The sequence below is a fragment of the Chiroxiphia lanceolata genome, chromosome 9 (genome assembly GCF_009829145.1).
Source record: "Chiroxiphia lanceolata isolate bChiLan1 chromosome 9, bChiLan1.pri, whole genome shotgun sequence".
Classification (NCBI taxonomy): domain Eukaryota; kingdom Metazoa; phylum Chordata; class Aves; order Passeriformes; family Pipridae; genus Chiroxiphia; species Chiroxiphia lanceolata.
This window is the reverse complement of record NC_045645.1, coordinates 22,841,328-22,860,695: the sequence shown is the minus strand read 5'-3', so window position 1 is coordinate 22,860,695 and position 19,368 is coordinate 22,841,328. Positions and strand designations below refer to the sequence as shown.

At 39.3% G+C, this 19,368-nt stretch overlaps 1 protein-coding gene across 2 annotated transcripts in view; it reads left to right on the top strand.

Annotated features, from left to right (window-relative positions):
* The window catches only part of CRB1 (crumbs cell polarity complex component 1), a 100,514-nt gene extending 83,102 nt beyond the window's left edge, over window positions 1–17,412 (top strand). The window contains exon 12 of one of the 2 annotated variants that reach the window (XM_032695893.1): window positions 12,660–17,412. In XM_032695893.1, coding sequence (XP_032551784.1) covers window positions 12,660–12,788 — 129 coding nt within the window. In that variant the 3' untranslated portion in view covers window positions 12,789–17,412. Of the gene's footprint in view, window positions 1–12,577 lie in introns of both variants that reach the window. The other variant, XM_032695892.1, reaches the window with a different exon arrangement.
* Window positions 17,413–19,368: the final 1,956 nt, after the last annotated feature.

Genomic DNA, 19,368 nt, shown 5'->3' with positions numbered 1-19,368 from the left:
AGTGATATTGTCAGGAACCTCACTGGTGCTGAGGATCCTGGGGAAGCCAGAGATGAGTCCCAATAAATCCTCAATGCAGTCAGTGTTACCTATCATTACTGGAAACTATCAAAAAAGGTGCTTCTGAAGGAGATCCTGGGAGCATAAAGTGATACTCAGGGAAATGAAATTACACAAATAGGAAAATTGTAAGTAAAATGGATTTGTAAAAATCAAACAGATGGGGGCAGTACTGAACACCTGGGCTATATCTTAACACAGTAAGAATAACTTCATTATTTTAAATGAATGCTTATGCACATCTGTAAGGTACAGAAGTGTTATTATCTTGTTCTTCACTAGGAACTGGACAGAGAGACCACAATCTACTCAATGATATTTTAGTCATAACATTGGTATAACCTGCTGGTAAGCAACAGTCTCCAAAACAGTGATGTTCTCTAGATGAAGTAGGCAGGGAAGCTATATTTCCATTCAGTACTCCCTTGGAGAAGCACTCAGGCTGGTCAGAGTGCAACTGGCCTGGACTCAGAACTCTGAAACAACTTATTTCACCTCAAGAAACTTTTGAGTTGAAAATTCCTAGCTCATGGTCACTGCTTTTCTATCCTCTCCCAAAACTACTGAAGATGAGAAGCGGGGGTATTCTTCCAGGAGAAAACACTAATGTTTGACACTTCTGCCAGAATTATATATACTTGCTTATTTCATGGTTACCTTACTGATATTGAAATACATATGAGATTGGAAATATTTTAAGGAAGCACGTAAGTATCAATCAGAAGAATAACTCGTAGCCAATAAAGAAGCATCTTGGAAATCCCTGATTAAATTACTATTTGAATTAAATGGCTTGTTTGTGATATAAAACGCAAGACAGCCACAAGCAAAGTGTCAGGTCTGGAGACTTCACGGTATGAATTTTGACAGAGGATGAACTACCTCCAAACAGTGTAACATGAGCAGAGCCAGGTACTTTAACAGACTGGGGGTCATTGTTGGCTTGAGGCAGTTACAGGTAATGAGACTGATGGAGCCAGATCCTTTCAATATCTGAGAATATGTAGAATCAAAGCAAGACCCTTCAGCAGTCTTTAATCTGTAATAGTCCCACAGGGCATGGAGTTGAGCCCTCGGGCACACAGGAGTAAGGAGTGCACTCAAGTGCATTTGCCCAAGAGGACTGACTGACCAGTCAGCCTGGGAAAAAGCATCTGTTCTGGTGCTCGGGCAATAAATAACAACAGGTCAGTTTACGTGGAAATGTGAGTTTAGACTAAGTTTAGACTGTAAGCCTGTAGCAAGTACATATGAGTGATTTATTACCTATACAAGTGCAATATTCCTGTGCTTTAAACAACAGAGAATGTCATACTTCACTCCAAAAAAGAAATGTCATACAGTAAAAATGTCTGATTGCAACAGCTCCATGAAAGACTACCTGTCAGGCTCGAGTTTTGTTGCTCAGGGCTTCATGCCTCAAGTGTACAAACACCAGCTAGGCAGAGACTGGAGGGCACACTCTAAGCCAGACCTTGCTAGTTCTCATCGCAAAGGGAGTGCTAGAGCCTGGACAGGGCTGCACTGCCCTGGTGTGACAGACCATGGGTATTGTGCAGGCAGTGTTTAGGCAGGATGAACAGATTAAATTCAATTACCATTTCCACCACGGGTTGTGTGACTAATCATTAGCTAATTGCGTCTTTATTTGATGCTTCAGTTTCCCTCTCTGACAGAAGGCCTGCTTTAAAGGGGTTCTCCAAACTGAAAACTGCTATTTAAGAAGTAAGGCATCAAGGATGGAGCTGAGAAGGACGAACAGCTTAGGTTGCCTGTTCAACTGTGTAGAACTCCAGTATTTGAGATAGGTGGACTCAAAGGGGGGTTGGATCAGAAATACCTTACACCTGCAGGATGGGTTTTGACCTGACTCCATGCACTGCAGAAAATGCTACTTTCGGCCTGTGTTGAGATCAAAATTAATCCTCTAGTTAGAAACAGGGTGATTTGGCTTCATGGTCAATATGCCTTGTCTTGGAAGACCAGAGGTAAATTCAGTGAGCTGAGTCAGCAGATTTTTTTTCCTATCCTCAGTATGATCTTCAAGAAAATCTTCTGAAAGTGTAGGCATTCTTCTCAAAAGAAAGACATTGACAAGGCTGCCATTTCTTCCCAGCATATCAGAGTAAAACTCTCTAATCCGAAGTAAAATGTATTTTCTGTTAGTTATCTTTAGGTGGCAGTAAGGTAAAAGCATGGAGTAGAAAGTTGAGAGAAATCTCTACCGCATTTTAGAGACCTTTTCCTCATGTACTATGCTAGCTATACCATAGAAAGAGACTTTCTAAAACACTTGCATCTTCAGCAGATATCCAAAAATTAATTATTACAGTTGGCTTCATCCAGTTCACAGTCAGATGCAAACCTGTTGAATGCCAGTGCTATCAACACAATAACTAGATACTATATTAGGTATGCAGTACTTGATCCAGGAGTCCTTGAGGACAGTGGTAAGGTTCACAAGTAGAGAGACACAAATTCATATGATTCTATCAACAAGATGGAAGTACACTAACCAAAAAAAAAAAAAAAAGCCATAAGAAAAATAATCCAACAAATGAGAAGTCTAAATCAAGTTTAAACAAGGTTTCGATGAATAATTACTAACATGGAAGTTTATAATTTTTTCATTTACACTTTTGCTGTATGCATCTCCAGCAAAGTCTTTCCTGAAGCTAAACCATAGTGATGTTGTCTCTAATCAACTTTCTGGTAGAAAAAAAAAGCCAGTAGGATAAAACCACATGCAAAGTTTTTATCGAGTAATATAATTAGCTGAGTAACGTGACAGTGTCACATAGCGTGCTAAGGCAAGTATTATGTAGCCAATAAAGATCTATCTTATACCATTAATATTTACAGTTGGAAGCATGAGATGGCTGCAATTGAAGTGCTGCACCCAGTAAAGGCTAGATGCTGACTTGATACCTTGTTGTCTGACAGTGTGAAACAGTCAAATAGCTACTTACTTCATCACCACTTGACAGCATAATATTAATGCTAGGTAGCAACACATGGCTGTTTTGCAGGAGCTTAGCACCAAATACAGAGAAGAATTTCATGGAGCAGTTTTGAGATTGTAGGCTTTGCTTACTAGCAGAGAAGTAGGGATGGAAAGTGTCTGGCAGTTACAAAATCAGACAGAAATCAAAATGATCTCTGCTATATCATACACTGCTGACCCACCTAGTACACATCACTGGACAAACAGAGCAGTTTCTTATTCCCACAGAAAGTGGAAGGAGACAGGGTTGAGTTTCAGAACAGGTTGCACCTATGCAAGAGAACCAGGACTTGGGGGCAAGAGGACCAGACCCTGCTACACATTGTCACAGTCAGGAACCACAGCCCACAGAAGGTGGCTGTACTTGTATGTGGTGCTGGTCTTTGATGGGTACTTGGTGCTGTTCTCAAAGATCTGATTACAGAAATAAAAATTAAAAAATCTACCTCTAACATCACTAATTAAGAAAGAGATCTTTAATCCCAACTGCTGTGTGCTGAAAAGTGGAGTTTTGAGCAGCTCCAGGTTGCGCACAACTCAGGTTGTGCAACTCAGTTAAAGTTAACTGAGATTACTAATTCAGAACACAGGAGAATCATGGTGAAAAAAATGCACATGAATGCATTAGTGAGGAGACACAATAGTCCACACAGATGGACTTTGGGCTTCCACATTGCAAATTCCTCAGCAACATTTCTATAGTTTTCCCCCCTTTTACAGAAAAAAATAGAATGTAGGGTGAGAGATAAAATATACATGCAAAATTCAGGAAAGCAGCAGTTTGCAGTAGGAATGGTTTAGCTGCCCCCTTGATTTAGCTGTTGATACCCTACATTATCATTTCCTGCCCCTCTTATCCAAATGCTGGCATTCACATCAGCTCCATCTTGAGTATCAAGACATCATCCTCCACATGCTGGCCTGATCAGCACCTATGGAATCAATGAAGAAAGCAGCTTTGAAATCCATTCTTCTATCTCATTATTTTAACTATTACACCCTGACTACTAAACTGCTCTTCAGCTCTTTTCCTCAGGAACTGTCCTGCCCTCATCTTCAGGGCTGTAGCATCTTTTTATTGTTGTCTTCTGCTTTGGGATTTAATCTACTGATCCCCTTACACCCACTTCACTCTTTCATGAAGCAGGATCAGACTTCCTCAAAAGGCCACTACTGTGTGTTCTCCCAAATCCCTGTTCAGGAGTCATTTCTGCAGTGGTGACTACAGGGATGCAGTAAACTCAATCCAGCTACACACAGGGCAATGAGAGAAAGTTACTGTTTTCAGCAACAGTCTTGAGTTTAAATATCATCCATTCGTTCCCGCAAGACGCTTGCCTGAGAAGGATTTAATCCACCACCAAGATTTACTCATATAGAATCTGCTGCCTCAAAGCTGTAAAGCAGTTATTCCCTGTGCAGAAACACCACCTGATGCACTGCGTTGTCAGCCATGTACAAAAATAATTCTATATGATGCCCCAAAGCATTTCCCAAACTGGAAAGGGATGTTGCACCCCAGAGACTGACACCTTTACTAAAACATTTGTCTAGTCAGTGATATAGCAAGTATGGGACAAACTCCTCCTCAGCATGGTTTGCCTGGATTTGCACCAGCTATAGATTTTCCCTCTTATCCTTTCAGATTGCAGCAGATGGTGAAGTTCCTACACCAGAGGCTGTCGATAGAATTTTAAAAGGCATCTCATAACAACACATTGGAGCTGCACATTTAATCTGTGCTGCACCAACGAGATGATCTTAAAAAGAGCTGGAGAACCCTTATAAAAATAGCACTGGCAGTTGCTGCAGAAGCGCTATCAAGGAGCCTTCTCAAAGCCCACAGGTTAATGAGAGCTGGTCTCCCAAACTGCCACCCAAGTCGTTTCTCTCTGTGTAACCAACACTGCTGTCTAAGAGAAAAGGCATTTAATACTTTATCCTGTGAGATACTAATCCAGCAAAATATCTGATGGAGATTTTAAGGGCCTACTTATGTACTTCTGTCTCTTTTGGGTCCATGGCTCATGTACAGTATAGTGGCCAAAACCAGAAATATAATTCCATCTGCCTAAGACAGACCATCCAGACATATTAAACACCACTTTTTTCACAGCTGGACCACTTTCATTAAACAGTTAATACAAGTCAGACATCAACAGCACAAGTAGTTAAAAAAATTACAGTTACTGTATGTAGCCTGTTCTTTAAAGGTTAATTTCTAAAAGTGAGCTTCCAAGTTGCAAAAAGCTACTTGGCCAAAAGGCTAATATTGTCAACAGAAGGTCACGTAAGCTGAACATTACTGCATGTACTAGCACTGAGGAAGGGGCCAATTGTTTTGATTTAAACACAACACTGTTTAAAGCGATCTAGTAATGGTCCTGGAACCTAGTGTGGGGAGGAGGAGGTCTGGGTATGCCAATCTGACTGGAAGATCAAGACTAATATGAACAAAACCCATGTTTAACCAAAGTCCGCTTTACAATTTAGTTGCAACACTTCAGAGAGCTCCATCTCCAATCTCCAATTTCTTGCTCCACTATAATTAGAACAAACTTCCTCGTTAACTTCTGTAGTGTCACAACAGTGCGGTTTCATGTGCCAGGAGGGAGGTTGTCAGAATTTCTTAATGAGGTATGTTCCTTGCAAGCCCAGCTAAATCCTACATTTCAGTCATCTCCATCTTCTTCATTTTCTCATAGAACACCAGAGATGTAATTCTTCCTTGATAGCAAAGATTGCATTTTTCTGATGTATAACTGGTCAAGCCAGATGATCAATTTATCATTATAGCAGCTAACACGAATTCTCTCTCCACTTTTGCTTTGATTTCAAGAACTGTCAGAAAACTAAAAGTTGACATTTTCCAGGAAGAAATCAATTAAAACTGTCATGTGTCGACTAAGACAAACTATTCAAACTACAATTTATAAAAAACATATATACTACATAGAGGTCATTGTGAATGTAATTTCTTCAGAGACATTTTAAGAAAATATTCAGATAATAATCCAACAGATAATGGAAAAAAAAAAAATAAATTACTTACAATCCTTCTTCTTCAAGGTGAACTGCCTATATGTATTATACTGTGGATATTCTGCATTCATCAGAAGTTTTTTCTTCAGCAATATCCATAGGGGTACATACAGGACTTGGGGTCTCATTCAGGTCCTCCACCAATGGGATTGTATTTTCCTGCAGATATCAGGAAAACAACTCAGAGGTTGATGGTAGAAACAGCAATGGCAATAATGGAATTTCAAGATGATCTACAACTCTTTATGTCATACAGAGAGATTTTTCAGAGGACTGTAGAGGTAGGTGAGGGACAAAAAGGATAGCCTCTTCTCAGTGAGCGTGGTGTCAGGGAGAAGTTCCTAAGACGTGGAGGAAAAAAGCAGTCATGCTTGCCTTGGGGTGTTACTTCGCATACAGAAGGTACCACAGCCAATATGTGGCAACTATAGGCCATCCTGAACTGGACCTGAAGTCTTCCTAGGTCTGTTTTTAACTCTTGCTTTCTGCTTATCAATTTCTGAGAATTCACTTTTCTTACCAAATAATTCTGAAACTTGTTAAGCACCAGGTTTACAATACAGCAAATACTGCACCTTTCAGAAATTACTTTCTTCACACATGGGGACAAGAAGAATGTCTATGTAATGCAACTGCCACTTTTGAAGCCCACAAGATGAACTGGAAAGTTGTGAGGTGTGTAGAAGGAAAAGCAGTGGTGGTCTCACTGGTGACAAACAGTAGAAAATCAGCTAAGGTGCACTAAGTGCTGCTTCCTTTGTTGCCAGAGGTACCAGAGTAGAAAGCAGTAAACTATTCAAGTACCTGAAAAATAACTGTGTATAGACACACTCAAAGTTCAGTGCCCACATGGGCATGAAGTAGGAAACCATTAAAGGATAAAGCAGTTAAAGAAAATAGGTGACGTGTATAAAATCTTTAAAACAGTTTGCCATTTCCAGTGCCTGTGTAGTGTTTAGATCAACTGGACATGAATCTGTTCTCCTTAAATTAGTCCAAAATGGATTATAAGTTCAACTCAACAGCCCAACATACAGGTCAACACAGCTCTTGGGACCTAGTGGCTGGTGTTTAGGACAAGCAGAGCAGCTACCTCTTATAAATGATGCGAGGGAGAGGAACAGGTGATGACTTGTGAAGATGAAAAAAGAAAATCACAGAAAAAGAGAGTTCACTCTTTTTTATTAGAATATAGCCACTCAATTTTTATTAGAATAAAGTCAATCTATAGATTTATGGCCACTTTGCTGCTGTTGAAAATAAACTGTTGTCTCACAGGCTGGGGTTATCAGTGCATCTCATAATAGCAGATTTGTATATGACTGACCAGATTTCTTCTTGAACTACCCAGATTCATATATGAATTCAGCCTTTAACAGAAGAAAATTCTGATAAGAATGGCAGTAAATCCTCTATGAAATAAACTCAGCACATCTATGGGCTTTTTAATCAAGTAAATGGCTTTTCTTTGGCTGCTCACTATTACCCCTATATGCCCCCAAACCTTTCAAAGAAATTCTGACATAGACTAGGACCACTCAAGCCAATCAGTCCTCATTACTATAGCAAATGGTTTTGATTTGGGGGCAGTAAATCTGGATGACATGGATCAGATGTTCTTATCAGGAATGAAGTGATAACCTTGTGAGTGGTGTCAGGACTCAGGATCCTGAGACTTTCCCAGTGAAAGCTCTGGTGCTCAAGAGCAGCTGCAGAACTCCCAGAAAGCCCCGCACGTGGCAGAGAAGGGAATTCTCCAGGGTTTGACAATCCGTGTATTTTAAATCTTGTGTTGATGTCTCTGTCTGGCAAGGAATCCAGAATGAGGCACAGTTCTGTGCGAGTGCTGAAATGAAAGCTGGCTAATTCTTAATGCCCAGCAACAGAGGAATGCTGCTGCTTTCAGAGCACATCACGCCTTTCACATCGCAAAGACACATCCAAACCACACTTTCCTATGCAAAGCTCGTGCCCACGCAGCAGCATCCCGAGGAAGAACACCCTGCTTCTCTTACCTGCAGGGATTTCTCCACCAGCACCACAGCTCACTCTTCTCTCTCCCTGATCTGGCTCAGCCTTGGTGTCTCTGGCCCTGCTTCTCATCCCTGTAATGACACAAGGCAGGATTAGATCAGCTAAGTCATGCTGAGGTAAAACTCATAGGGGGAAGAGGCCCTGTGTATTTGGCTGGCTTCCTCTCTGTGCAATTCCACTTGCCTTTGACACTTGGCACACATGGAAACGTTCATATATAGCAAATCCCTAATGTTCCCTCTTATAAAATGACTATTTCAGGGACAGCTTGCTTAAAGATAAGCATACATATACTGGACTGATAAATGCCTCTGAGCTTTGACTTGTGAACTGGGCCTTCCTTATCCAAACTGTTCATCTACAAAGCAAATCAAGGAACCAAAGTGGAACAATAAATCTATTTCAATAACCAAATGAAAAGCAAAACCCAGTCCTACAATGGAGTTTCACTCTATCCAAGGATTTATTTTCTCTAATCTAAATATTTTAAATAATTTTAATTTAATAATTAGAATAACCCTAAAAAAATTAATCAACTTTGAAATGAAACCGCCAGTAAAAAGCCAAAAGACTTGACTTCAAAAAAAGACAGATTTTTCCTGCATTTCTTCCTGTCTTTGCAGATGAAACTGTTCACTACATGAAAACTAAATTCAGTAATATTTTTTCTTTCTTTTTTTTTTAATTTTGCCAAAATACATTTGTCTTGCTCCAGCTGACATTCAAAGACATATAAATAGAACATGCTACATAAAATAACTTAGTGAGAAGCGGATAGATCTTTTAGTGTCATCAGACTTCATTTTGCTGGTATTACCATGGGACATGACATCATCTTGCCATCAGCATCCATTACCACTAAGGATACAGCTTTTACTGACAGCTCCTCTATATTAGGGGTAGGGGAACTTTCACAACTACTCTGTCACCAATTACCTTTTAAACAGGCTCATAAGATAATTCAGGTTGGAAGAGCCCTCAGGAGTTCTCACAGTCCAGCCTCCTGCTCAAAGTGTAATGACAATCTCTAAGGTATTGCCCAGTCAGTTAATTAACCCTCCTTCATTTCCCCTACATATATTTAATTATTCATAAGCAGGGCTGAAGTTACATTCAAAAATAGCTGTGATCACCATGTGGTATTTATTAGCAAGAATTCTTTCTGAAAGGCTATCAGCAGTCTTGTGGGTTTTTGTTTCTGTTTTGTTTGGGGTTTTTTTTTGTTTGTTTTGGGGTTTGGGGTTTTGTTTGTTTGTTTGTTTCTTGTGCTGACACAAAATAGTTTGTCTTGCTCTGTTCTTTCCTTTCCTGGGCTTTCCCCTTCTGCTTTTGTATCTCTAGGCCACAGAACATCTCTTGTGTACGTCTCTGCCACAGTTTTGTGATAAAGACACCAAAAAATTGTATCTTGCCATGTACCAACCAGTCAGTTCAATAACCAGATCTTAACTAGTTCATGTCAGGAAGGGAATAGCAGCCTGTGTGATTCATCGAGGGGGGAAGCAACAGGCAAGGACTTACCAGAAAAACCTGAAAGAGTGATATGGGAGCTTTAATTTCAAACTGCATTTTAAAAGCCCGCTCCTTACCATTATGCAAAGTACATGGTAGGGTCAGTGACAGAAACCCCTCTTTCCACTGTCTCAGCAGCACTATGTTCCTAAAAATACTGCTTAATCCTTTTCTTTTTGGGATCACCTGTTACAATCTAGTCTATCATCATCAACAAATATGCAATGAACAGACTCTGAGATGACAGGGGACAGAGCTTTTCAGATTTTTTTTCCAGATCAGCCAGCTGATTTTCCAAATTAATTTAACTATTCAGCCATTAATTACTAAAGAAGCAGTTGATTTTGATGGGACCAGACTGCAGAGCCTTCTGGCAACTCTTGTTAGCAGTTCAGTGCAACTGCTAAGGGGACCACCTATATTGTAAACTTCAGCAGGGAGCTGTGGGCTGATAAACCAGGAGACAGCACTTGCATGGTGGAGGGGTTTTGATCAATAGAATATACCCAAAAAGATGAAGAAAGGGCCCTTTTTTCATATTTAAAAATTACGAGCAACATAAACACAGAAATAAAGTTAGTTTATGTCCTTGCTCATGGTTAAAACCCCAGCTGTCTAGATATCAATCAGTGAAGTAACTTCTTTTACATAGTGGCTCAGGATGGGTAAGGTTTCTGTTATGAATAACTATTGCAAAATGAAAAAAAGCCTTGTTATGATGATTTTAAATTGAGAATGAGGTTTAGATATGTGACTGCATTTTAACCAGTAACAGGCTTTTTTTCCTCTCCAATTCTTTGCATAAAACTTTTCTTTTAGAAATCAAATTATTTTGAAGGATATCATAAATGAAAACGTCTCAATAGATACAGACATGCTTACAACAGGAATGGAAAGAGCATGGACTGGAAAACAAGAATAAGTTCAGACATTTCACGTACCAGAGACAAGGCAATACCATCCAGTTGCCTATGGTACTGAATTTCTTTCACAAATGTTTGTTCAACCCTAGGATAGAGTTAACTTTGACTATCTCAGTCCTCAGTTTCCCAGACCAGACAATGAAAATATAAGAGCTTCTGAGAACAAAAAATTGCATTAAAAATTTGCAGTATCTCTGAGAGAAGAGGAACAAAGGTCATAGTCTAACAGAGTACAGAGCAAAACTATGATCACAAATATATCTGTAACACCATCCAAAGATAAAATGACCTTCCCAATCCAGTACTATTTAATAGATCAACATGTCTTATGCCACCTTGTTTTACAGTTGGATTCATGTGGTCTGTCACCTGGACTAGACTATTTCTATTGGGAAAAAAAATTTTTAAATAATAGGGACCATATATTTAGCCATCAAGGACAGAGGAAAACATCCTAGTCGATCATATATGCCCTAGAGAGAATCCCTGAGCTAAACTTGCTTTTACTATTACTAGTGGGACCTCTTACATCAGTGTGGAGTTGGAGAGAGTTAAAAAGATGAAGGATTGTTTTAACGTTTTCCCTGTGGCATTGTTGATCTCCTGCAAAGGCAGGAGTCCAAGTGACGTACACACACCAGCAGCAGCCACTTTCCAGTGCACCCATTGCTGAATGCAGGATTGTCGTCGTTCCCTGGACTGTAACTGCCCTTCCTTAGAAATGACGAGTAAGCAGGTCACTAAAATACCCTGTAGTATGGAGCATCTAACTGGGAAATGGGCTTTGACCTGCTCTTTTCCATTTCTAAATATTTTGGGATTTGAAAGTTCAGCCTGAAGCACACATTCATGTCGGGTAGTTCAGCTGTCACTCATAATACAAATCAAAAGATGACGGATGGCGGAATCTGCCCAGAAGTTCAATTCCTGCTGGGGTCATTCTGTCCATAGTGACCACTTTTCCACACTAACCACATCACTTTTTTGGCTCACCTCACCATAAGCATTTTTTACACATAGATGTGTATAAAACGTTCATGTACCAACTATAAAGTTTCTCTGGTCTAAAGCTTTTCAACTGATAGATTTGGTTATATGCACTGTGCCTTCTAACATTATTACCTTTCCCACTGCCACGTGAAAACTCAAAAAAAAAATTTTAAAAAAATCAGAGCATCCTTACATTCATCCTGTACTGTGCTGCTTGTGTTTCTGTAGATGAAACTATGAAGCCTGTATGTGGAAGAAGAGCTGGATGAATATTTTAAAACATATTTGTGTAAATGTACTGATTAATTTCTCATGCAATAGATTTTAGCTGTGCTCCCGTGCAGCCTTTATACATATATCATGCAAACAAGCTGATAGAACAGTTTATTGGCAGGAATGCCTGTAGAAATAGTACATTTTACAAAAATATTTATGAAAGCAAATTTTCTATATATAATCTATATATATAAATATAAGTATATATAATCTATACATATAAGTGTGTATATATATGTTTGGGGTTTTTTCACATAAAATTGACTCCTCCAGCATGAGAAATAGAAATGTGGCTGAATATATATCCAGTCAAATTAGCTCATGTTTAACTTGCAGTAGCAAAGACCAGTAAGAACATGTTCACAACCAAACCAGGAATAATGTATTATTATTTAAGTGAATAAACAAATAATTGCTGAATTACTACTATAGTCTGCAGACACATTAACTTACAAGTTATTTTCAAGGTAAGGAAGCTGTCAAAAGAAATGGGTCATTGCATGAAATTCATCCAGCTCTGCCTTGAATACTAAACATCCAGCACCACGTGTGTAACTTTCTGGAGTCCAAAGAACAAAACCTGGAGGGGCTAATGTACTTCTCTACTGCTTCAGTAGTAGCTTGTCTGTGCAGAGTCTGTCCATAGAGTGTTTTTTCTTTTCCTTCCACGGTAGCTCAAGTGTGTCTCAGTATTCTCTTGATGGAAATTATATTGGAATTATTTCAATCCTTCCAGTTGACAACTGACTTGATCTCGAACATATTCACCTCCATTGGCTCAGTAACGCTGGCCTTGTTATTGATCCTCTTCTTGGCAGTTGTGGTTTCAGTCATCGCTGCCAATAAACGGGCGACTCAAGGGACCTACAGCCCCAGCCGGCAGGAAAAGGAGGGATCCCGGGTGGAGATGTGGAACATGGTGCAGCCACCGCCAATGGAAAGACTGATTTAGAAGACAGCAAAAGCGCTCCTCCATCCTGGAAGATGGCTGAAAGGGGACAGTGTACATATGTTAGATACATTAATTTTCATTCTGATATCATGAATGCTCATTATAAATATTACGATGACTTTGGGCTTTCAGTGTTTTCCTTTTAAGTTCAATAACACAAAAATTCTTTTAGCATTTAAGTGACCAATGACATTTATCATTGCTTTGGACCAACCTGTCCAAGGACAATTTTTATTTGCACTAGCAGCTCCAGCCTTGATAATCAGCAGTAGGCATTACAGACAGTAATGGCTCCTGGGATACATGTAAGTGCCTGTCTTGGACACAACACGGATAACAGCTCCTCATTTGTGCTCTTCTCTGACTGTCTAGGAATCACTGCTGCAGAAGCTGATGCAGACAAATCAACCAAGCCTGTACAATAAAGACACTGTAATTCTGTTATCAAAGGGTTTAGTACTAGAACCGTGTCTCAGCATATCTACTTTCATCTGTTAATCAGGGATTAAAAGGAAGTTGTGTGAAAACTCTCCAAAATAAATGCTTCAAATTTAATTTTCTTTCCTCCAGTTCTTTCTCTTTATCTGCCATCCCTCCACCTTCTACCGAAATGAAGGTGAAATGAATTTCAGTTTCCACAAAAGCACATATTTCTCTGAGTATAAATGACTGTATCCTAAAAAATCCAGTGGGCACAACCTGACCTCTTAGGAGACATGGAATCTAAACATCCTAAACAAATTGTGTGCATCCACACTACTGCCTTTTTCCCATTACAATATTACCTGATGGCCCCTTTTAGAAAATTATTGCTTCTCACATTGCAAACATACACTGGCTGCCAAAAAGCATACTCAGAAACAGTTCCCAAAGCTCATGGAAAATAGCAGGAAAGAGACAGAAGTGGCCTACAGGTAAAACACTGGCTTGAAAATAATTATAACAAAGTTGGTGCCTCTCCTGACGCTCAGACTTCTCATATGATCATGGGAAAATAAATTTTTATGTCTCAATTTTCCTCTTTTAAAAGAGATAATCCCATTTAACTACCTCATAAACCTCAGCAGCACAAGGGTTGCTTTGTTGAAAAAGAAACAAACGCATAAAATGTAATGGAGAAGCTTGTAAGCTTGTAATGGGATAGACATTTACATAGATGTTATATAAATTACATTGACACTTAATGTAATGAAATAGACATTTGATGCAATGGAATCTTGTAATGAAATAGACATTTGAAAATGTAGGTTAATGGTTGGACTCAATGGTCTTAGAAGTATTTTCCAGCCTTAACAATTGTACCAAAAATACGTGCCAAAACCACACCCAAGTTAAAGGGTTTTTTTGGAATGTAGGGACAAATTTTAGCCATAACTCAGGCAGGTTATTTTCAGATGTAGTCAAGAAATTAATGTATAAACATTGTTCCCACACAAACTGAACTCACAATAAAGGGGCGACAGAGCAGAAGGTCCACGATGGCATTTCCTTCTTCTGCACATCAGCTTTACATGTTCCTGCAGTTGTGAAACATCCCAGACAGACACATCAAACCCCAGATGATTATTCCAGGAGTTGCATAATAGAGTATGCACATTCAGTATTCAAGAATTTAACTCATCTTTTTAATTAATGATCAATTCATAATTCATTTTGAATGAGCCCCTTAAGGGATTACTGAAGATCAATGCCACTCACATTTATTTTTGTATTAGATGAATAGCAGTAACTATGATAGTAAGCACACTCAGGATTTTTTGCAGTCCTCACCAATATCTTTCAAAATAAAGGCCTACAGAAAATGTAAGTAGATGGTTGGATTCAAGCCGAGATAGAAGCACAAAATGTAGTCACAGCGAAAATGCACAACAGATTTTATTCTAGCCCAATTTACAGCTTTACCACTGAAGCTTATTATATTAATGCAATCGTTGTCGTACAGCTGCAGACTAAATTCAGAGAGTTCAAATGACAACTAAGAATGGAAAAATAAGTTACTAAAATTATGATAAGAGATAGCAGAAATTCAGGGTAGATCTTTTCAAAACATAGCTTCATGTAATTACCGATGCAGTAGGTTTTAATTGAAACTTTTGATTTAACCCAGCTTTTCCCCTATGAGACACTGCTGAGGCATAATAGAGAATAACATAAAGTTAGTTAGGTGTGATCATTTCTAGAAAGATACATAAACATTGGGAAAAAAGATGAAATTAACTTACAGAGCGTACAGTTCGAAGCAGAAAACACCAACTAAAAGAGAGAGCAAAGAACAGTGTGTGAGGATGAGAGACCACAAGTGAAGCAGGAGTGATTACTGTGGACTCAAACACATGGCTTTTGCCTCACACAAAAAAGCTGTGAGAGACCCAAAGGCAAGGTCAACTCTGTCTAGAAAGTGGCCAAGTGGGCAGAGACACGGGAAGCTGTGACAACCTGAGGGCAAGCAGTGAGTACAGAGGAGATGGGGAGCGCTTGGGGACAGCAAGCTCTGAACACCAGGGCAAATCTAGAATTAGGCACAAGCAGCAGAAGCAGCACTGAACTAGTAAATTGGATACAAAGAAGATGCTTCCACACACCTGCTTTATGTTCTTGGTATTTTGGTCAATAAGCTTAAAGGAGAAATAGAATTGATTGAGATCTCAGGGAATAGCAGAGATGAAAAAAGAAAACCAAGAAAAATTAAGTAATATCAGAAATAGCAGTAAAATGGTTATAATAAAGATCTGACTTTGAAGTTTGCCCTTCTTTGAACTGGATGACATCAGCAGGTCCCTTCCAGGCAAAATTATTATGTGATTCAAAGGAAAAGGACAAAAGAGAGAAGGCAGCTGAAGATGGAGGCAGTCTGAATGGAACTTGAAGGAAAGCATTATTGTTCACAGGGAAAGATAGAGCAAGAATAAGGGAGTAGATGGAGAGTAAATCTGCTCTTCTCGATGGTTTGACTTTCTGGATGAAGTTTTGGAGACAGTAGAAAAACACTCGGTACAGAGGTAGTAAAATACTCCAGGAAGTGTTGCCGCAGATAGAATCTATAGGGCTAAAAAAGATACCCAGAAGTGTGTACAGAGTAAGGAAAAGGCAGAGAAGATGAAAGCCTGAAGACTTTTTATAAAGACCAAAGAGAGTTCTGGAGGAATGTGATCCTAGAGAATTAAAAAGACACCCATAAAAGCACAAAAAAGGGAAAAATCTCACAGTGAAATATGAGCGTGGTTCGTAGAAGGTAAGTCAAGGAGACAGAAGGCAGGGGGAAAACCTTTAAACTAAGATTAGAGTAAGTTGTGATTGCTGTCAGTCTCAGTGGAGAGGAAGCGATAAAAATAAGAGTGGTGGAAATTCACAGAAAAAATGAGAGAAGAAAAGGAAATGAAAGTGAATGGCACTTGAGGGAGGTGGAGGCAAACGCTGGATTGCAGCAAAGGTGAAGCTGGACTTTCACAGCAGTGAGACCACAGGAAAGGGAGGGAGGATGACGGTGAGTTAGGAATGACAACTGCCTACCGAAGCAGATCTGTGTAAGATAACTTAGAGGGACCATGTTTTACTTCAAATAGGGATTAAAATGTGAAATATTCAAAACTCTATTTATGATCTTATACGAAACAAACAGGAAAAGGCCCAGAAGGCAACAAATGTCAGTTCCAAATACACTTTCTGAAAAGCTGAATTAATGAAGCAACATCCAAAGGCAGCAGGGAGGTAGATGCTGCAGCTGGAAATGCTCAGTGGCAGCCTGGAGAAGCACAAAAGTCCCAAAGCTGTCGCCACAAGAACATGCTATAGCAACCATGAAATGCATGGTTAGGAAGACTGACCCTTCCGGGCCATATCTCAGTCAGGGAACAACAGTTAAAACAGGTGAGAATACAATGTAGAGAATGTCTTATACCATCACTGATAAAATTTAACCCACAGATTAAAACCAATATAGCAGATGTCAAACTATTTTCTGCTTCTCAGCCCAGGAGTATAACAAAATGTGTATAGAAGCACAGACGTTCAGGAAGGAGCAATAACATCCAGGAGTTGTGGAGAGTATTTGTGCTGCTATAAGGAAAAAAATACTGAAATTGGCTTCTGGTTCCCCAAAAAGCACTGGTAATCTCCAATAATGTTCAGGTATCTCTATATAAAATATTTTAAATATTTCAAAATTACATTTGTTTAATCTACTTGACTCAAAAGCTTCAAGTTAAACAAATTATTCATGATCACTTGCAACTTATCCCTTAAAGAAAAAAAGCTCAATATACTCCAAAACTTTACACATTTAAGATTTCTCTTCATGTCTAATAGCCTTACAAAAAAAGACAGGGTGCTATGTTAGAGCACAATCTGCTCTGCACCAAACCCCTCAACATACTCAGAAGCAGGGGAAGGATGAAACTAACCTCCCTTTCATGGTCCACTCCCTTTTTCCCTTGGAAAAAAGGCGGCAATCAGCCTGTGAAACAGTGAGCATTACCTTGCATTATGTGCCTTCACCATTTTATGTAAAGTTAACTGTTCCTTCTCTATATGTATTATAGTATTTTTATAGTTTAGATGCTGTATCCGTATTACAATTTTGCTGTGTACAGGATCAAAATGACCAACAAATAAAGATTATATCGAGCCACATGCAGCCTGGTTTTTTTTTGCTTTGTGGGATTATTTCATTATGCAATTACAAAGGAAATTATCCCCAAGACAGAACAGTATTTACAGTTTAAAAATTCAAATTTACATTTGGGATCAAGTGATCAAGAAACATTTTCCATGCTTGGAAATGAGATGAATATGCTTTGTGCGGTGGTCAGAGCTGCCAGCCTCAGCACTGCAATGTGTACCATCGACTGTCTACATCCACACTGACCAACTACCAACGTGGCACAAATCAATAGAGCTTCATGGAACTAATTTATACAAGTTGAGAAGCAGATGCTCTGTTTTTGAAATTACTGCTATCTTTCCAACACTGTGGACAGTGCAGGCAGAAAAAATGGCAGAGCTGAAACAATTTTCTCCACTTAATACGTCCCATTTTTATGAGGGGTTTTCTGTTCACTTCAAAAGTCTGTTACTTTTCAATAAAGATCAACCACCTCAGACACCACAAGTCCTACTGCCCCAAAGGCATCAGGTAGTTGCCACTGGAAAGGTCCCCTAAGACCAGTTCAGTTATCCTGGTGCTTGCAGTTGCATTGCAAGCTCCTCTGCAGCCTGGTTGCCGTGACCACAGCCCAGGACACTTCCAGGGAAGACACTCCCCTTCCCAAACCTCCAAAACTCATGCCTCCTGGCCCTGGAGGAAGCGAGAAAGCATCTGGCCCATCAAGCTTTCAGGTCAATGAGAAGCTAAGCCATTGTCTACATCTGCAAGTCTGGCTAGTGACTATTGTTCAAACAGGTGCTAATTAATAATAAACATCACCTAAATTACAGTATTAAATAAAAAACATAGTAAATACAACTTTTTTAAATGGTCATAATACATGCAGTCCTACAGCAGAAAGCTTGTGCCCAGATAAGAGACAGTAAAGTCTTTTTCCCAGGCCAAGATTTCTCTACTATGTTTTATTTAACATAAGCCCCAAGTCTCACTGAAGGACAACCCTTACATGTGTAATGTCACATAACACCAGGAATCATGGATCATAGGACTTTGGCCAAGTTCCTTTTCCTGTACTATTCAATCACCTCTCAGCTAAAGAAAACTGACACTTCTGAAAATAATTCAAAAAAAAGAGCATCAGATTAGGCATTGTAACTCAATAAAGTTGAACAGCGAATAGCTGACAACACTAGAATTTTGCCTATTGCAAAATGTCACAGTTGAATGAATGGATGGGGCTTTCATGCCCCACTGAAGCATGCACAGGCTTCAAACCACTGGCATGTGTCAAGATGCAGCAAAACCTAACATTTATAAAAGATACATCTGGTGTGCATTTATTGGGAGCAGAGTGAGGTCTTGTTTAAATTGCACACATGAATCTAATGCGGAGAGTGGGTGATAACCCATGCCTCACAGTAAAAGCATGTTTTAACCTAAACTCCTCCATCTATAATGCATGTCATGAGGTGTGAAGACCTCTTGCACAGTGAAAAGCCAGAGCATAAATTATGAATCAGGTGGAGTCCTGAAGGCCAGGCAGAGTTCTCAGTTCAATGGTGATTTTCCTGGGTTTGTGTTCTTTCAAATGATACTTATTAGACAAAAATGTATTGGAGATTTTATACTGCAGCCAATTATAGCAACTTTATTGTATTCTGACTTTATTTCACAAAAGTTGCTTTTAATTGTTGTTTTTATCAGGCCATTATTTTTCTTTCCTCAAAGCCATTTGACAAAGCAATTACATTCACCAGCAATTCACCTAACGTTGTCAAACACCAGCAAGGCAGACATATCCAAACCATGGCTTTAAATCATCTTTTTTTGATCAGAGCAAAACTACGCTGGCCTTCATCTGGTTCCATGTGCTTCATGGCACTGTTTGAAGCATGCCATTTTCCTCAGCTCAATATTGTGTGTGACCTTTCGGATTTCACCTGTAGTTTCAGCAAAAGTGCAATTTCCACTG